General features: G+C 35.5%; 1 protein-coding gene across 2 annotated transcripts; it reads right to left on the minus strand.

Annotated features, from left to right (window-relative positions):
• Positions 1-2,292: 2,292 nt before the first annotated feature.
• On the minus strand, positions 2,293-3,750 carry LOC122054032 (zinc finger A20 and AN1 domain-containing stress-associated protein 9-like). 2 transcript variants are annotated; one of them, XM_042615883.1, is made up of 2 exons: positions 3,664-3,750; positions 2,293-3,047 (listed from the first exon to the last, which is right to left on the minus strand). In XM_042615883.1, the coding sequence occupies exon 2, from the start codon at positions 2,971-2,973 to the stop codon at positions 2,467-2,469; it is 507 nt and encodes a 168-aa protein (XP_042471817.1). In that variant the 5' UTR covers positions 2,974-3,047; positions 3,664-3,750; the 3' UTR covers positions 2,293-2,466. The 2 variants fall into 2 exon arrangements, with proteins under 2 accessions (XP_042471817.1, XP_042471818.1); XM_042615884.1 differs by lacking the exon at positions 3,664-3,750 and adding an exon at positions 3,444-3,630.

The raw sequence follows: 3,750 nt of genomic DNA on the forward strand, positions 1-3,750 counted from the left end.
CATTTCTAAGGGACGAGAAGTCAGAGCAAAAGATTGCTCGAGGAGAAGGCCGGAGTTGGGTTCGACTGAGCTTAACTGCGAAAGGCCAGAGCATCACCCAATGAAGATCAGTGAAGGAGCTGATCTGCTGCAATGAAAGCGCCTTCCATTAACTGTGCCGAAGACGCCTTCCAGCCTGTTGAAGGCGCCTTCCCTAGGCATTAGCCGAAAATAAAACTTTATCTTAGGTGGATACAATTTTCCACTCAAAGACCTCTTGAACCCTCTTGAAGGTACCTTCCACCCACAGATAGGATTTTCCAGGAGTTATAAAAAGGCCCATGGAGTTAGGAATTAATCAACAACTTTTGTAATCAATTCCTAGTATATTTCTGAGCTTCAAAGAGTGTAAGAGATTTCTCCACCTTCAACAGAGGAGATTTTTTAATATTTTTCATCTACCTTGGATTAACAACCATCTAAGTTTTAATCAAATAATTCTTCTGTCTCTCTTATTTTATTAGTTGTTCAATTAATTTTATGTTAGTTATCTAATATTTGTATCCTTATTAATTTCCAAGCAAGAGAAATTTCTAATTCTTTTTTCAGATTATTCATCCTCTTTTAACCGACCTCACTAGAGCCTACATTTTATGTTACTGAAATTGTGTTTTTTATTTTAAGCTTTTGATATTCGAGTAAAAAGTTTAAGGAAAATTATAATGGTATCTATGTATATAAAGTTGTGCAACTTCGTTGAAATAAACATGGGCACTTGATGATGACTTGATAGCTCGAGGTCCAATAAAAGTCAAGAAAATATTATGGGGCATTCAAAAGACCATAGGACAAGAAGAGTCAAGGTGCAAATTAATTGAAGAAGATGAACTAAATAGATGAAGAATAAAGGATGATATATGGAACAAACTAAGGGTTTGATGTATCCGAGAGACGAGTAACCTAATGGGGAAAAGCTTCATGGCGAAGATGAGTTGTAACTCGTAAGGTAAACAATTAAGTGAGCTAAGAGTTGAGAGAATTGTATATAGAAAAATGTAGTCTTCAACTTAGGCAAAATCTTGGCTAGTAGGATGGCTATCATTGATTGAAGGTAGTCTTTAGTCAATTGGTGATTGAGTTGACTAGACAATCAACTTAAGTTGATAAACCAATAAATAGAATACTTATATTCACGGCTGAATTAGTTGGATAGTTAACTAATCTTGAATCAGTCGACTAATACTTTCAATTGATTGATGATACAGTAGAAGAGTTAAAGATAATCATTGATCTAACAAAGTTGAAGGACAATTGTTGGATGACCTAAGAGCTACCAGAGAGACTAGAGTAGTTATTGAAAAATTAAACATGTTGTAATGAGAAAAATAATTGAGTAGATCCAATCTGTTGATTAACAACAGAATAATAAAGCTATAGACATTAGAAAGCTATAAAAGAAGTGTCAAGGAACGATTTAGGATTGGCATTTAAACTTATTTATATTTGCATTCTCAACTCTATCTTGTGTAATCTTAGCCTAAATTTTCTAGCTCCAATTGTTTGTGTTGTAAAAAAGATTGTAATATATTTTATTCACCTTCAGAAGAAGTCCTAGAAAGAGAGAAGTTAGTGGACTTTCAGAAATGACTTGTTGAAAACTCATAAATGGATTAGGAGGAAAGAGGGTTCTGAACCGCATTACTTAGCATGCTAGCAGTGGTATGTTTTATTATTGTTATGCAAATTTATTGCAATTGACCTTACAAAGTTATTAGAAGTATAAGCTAAGTTCACAAGAAAAATACTACTCAACCATCCATTAGTAATCTAGCCATCAACCGAAAGTTCCTAAAATTTTGTTTTGTTAAGGTTTTTTACAAATAGCAATATGAAATGTGATGTTTATTATTATTGTTGTTGTGTTCGCTTATGAATTATCACTTGTTTGCTTGTATACTTATGATTGTAAACTTATTTTGACTCATTTTTTCCATCCATCCAAAATCGGACAAAATCCAGAACAATGAACTTCATATTCACAACTTTAGATATAACATAAACTTAGAACTCTAAAATGTTGAAAACCCCACAAAAATAAATAACAAGAAGCAATTTACTTGAGAGTTGAGACCGAGCTTTTTCATTCATGAAATCATGCAAACCCCAAAAAAAGGAACAGATATTTCAGCGTGCAATTTGTTGGAAATTAGAAATTGTATACTCAAAAACTTATTAAATACATACGATCATAATCCTATGTTATACATTAATAACATAGGATCTTTTTAGTCACACTTATTTTTAAAAACTAGCTACGCTATCATACCCATACATTTGATGAAGTTTCTTTTTACATCATAAAAGAAAGTATGCCAGCATCTTCAATTCGAAGAATAAAGCACTTCAATACTCACTTTTATAAAGACTTGGCTATCTGATTCACATCGGAACATGCCTTTGTATCCCCACTCAAGAACAACTATGACTTCAAATTTTCTCCAACTTCTTAGCCATCACAATAGGATTCTCTTTGGCTAACACCACTCGGCCAGCAGCCTTGTAGTCGAAAGAGCATTCATGTGCCTCAGAGTACCTATGAGAGGAACAGAATGCGCCGCCACACCGGCATTTGAAACCAATTAAACCTATCTTTTTCTGGCATTGGGCACATCGGTTAGCCGGTTGCTTCTTCAACACTCCCTTCAGTTGATCATCGACAACCTTGGGCTCACTTGGCCCATCCACTTTACTCAAACCTTCAGTGTGGTTGATCTGCACAGAAGAAGATGGAACAATCTGTGGTTTCTCCACTTCTGTTATAGGGGAAGAAACCATCGACTCAAGTTTCATGGCAATATCCTTGTAGCATTTGGAGCAGAGGTTATTGTTCATGGCAGTTCCAAAAAACCCACATTTGTTTGCACATAATATGGGGACTTCAGGGGTTTCACAATCAGTTTGTTCGGTATCCTTTTTCCAGCTCTCTTGCGCCATTCAGAATCGAAGGACTTACTTTTTCTCCTCTGATTTTTGGTGAGGCAAAATCAAGAGGCAGGTCCCAGATATTCCTGTGGTCATAACAAAATATCAAAAAGATGATCAACATCGAGAAAGTCAGGTTAATTAGATCAAGGTAAACCAGCGAACAAAAGAAAGGGAAGATAAGGACCAGATTGAGCACAAATAAAAGAGAGTTTTATATTTTGAAGGAATATAGAACGATATTAGCACAGGAGAATACCATACATATAAAACGATCTGTGGAAGAATAAGAACTCAATTCAGAAGTAGAAACTTAACAGGACCAATTAGATGGCAACCAAAATCCAAAAAGAAAGGGAATATAGGAACAAATTCTGATCTTCAGCTTGTAGATATCTCAATTAACAAAGACACAACGAAAAGGAACGATCCTGCTACAATCACGATCCTCGAAAAGAAAAATACAAAATTAACAAGATAACCTTGAATTTACAAGGAAAAAAAAGGGGGCAAATTGTACAATCCAAAGAACTTCGGTTGAATCCCCTTCGAAAAGCCAGAAGGCAACCAAATCCCTCCGTGGAACCAAAAAGAGGAATCCTATCTCGAATCCATAGAAGAATAAACGCTATCTCAATCTTGGAAAAAGCGCGAAAAAATCGTATCTTTAAAACTCAATCGAGAGACAGAGACAAGACATACAAGAAGCTGAGCCGATCGAAGCGAAATAGCAAGTCAGAGATGGTCGAGGATGCGATGGACTCCACTAAATCGAAGGGCGAACTGAGA

The sequence above is a fragment of the Zingiber officinale genome, chromosome 3A, assembly GCF_018446385.1.
Source record: "Zingiber officinale cultivar Zhangliang chromosome 3A, Zo_v1.1, whole genome shotgun sequence".
Classification (NCBI taxonomy): Eukaryota; Viridiplantae; Streptophyta; class Magnoliopsida; order Zingiberales; family Zingiberaceae; genus Zingiber; species Zingiber officinale.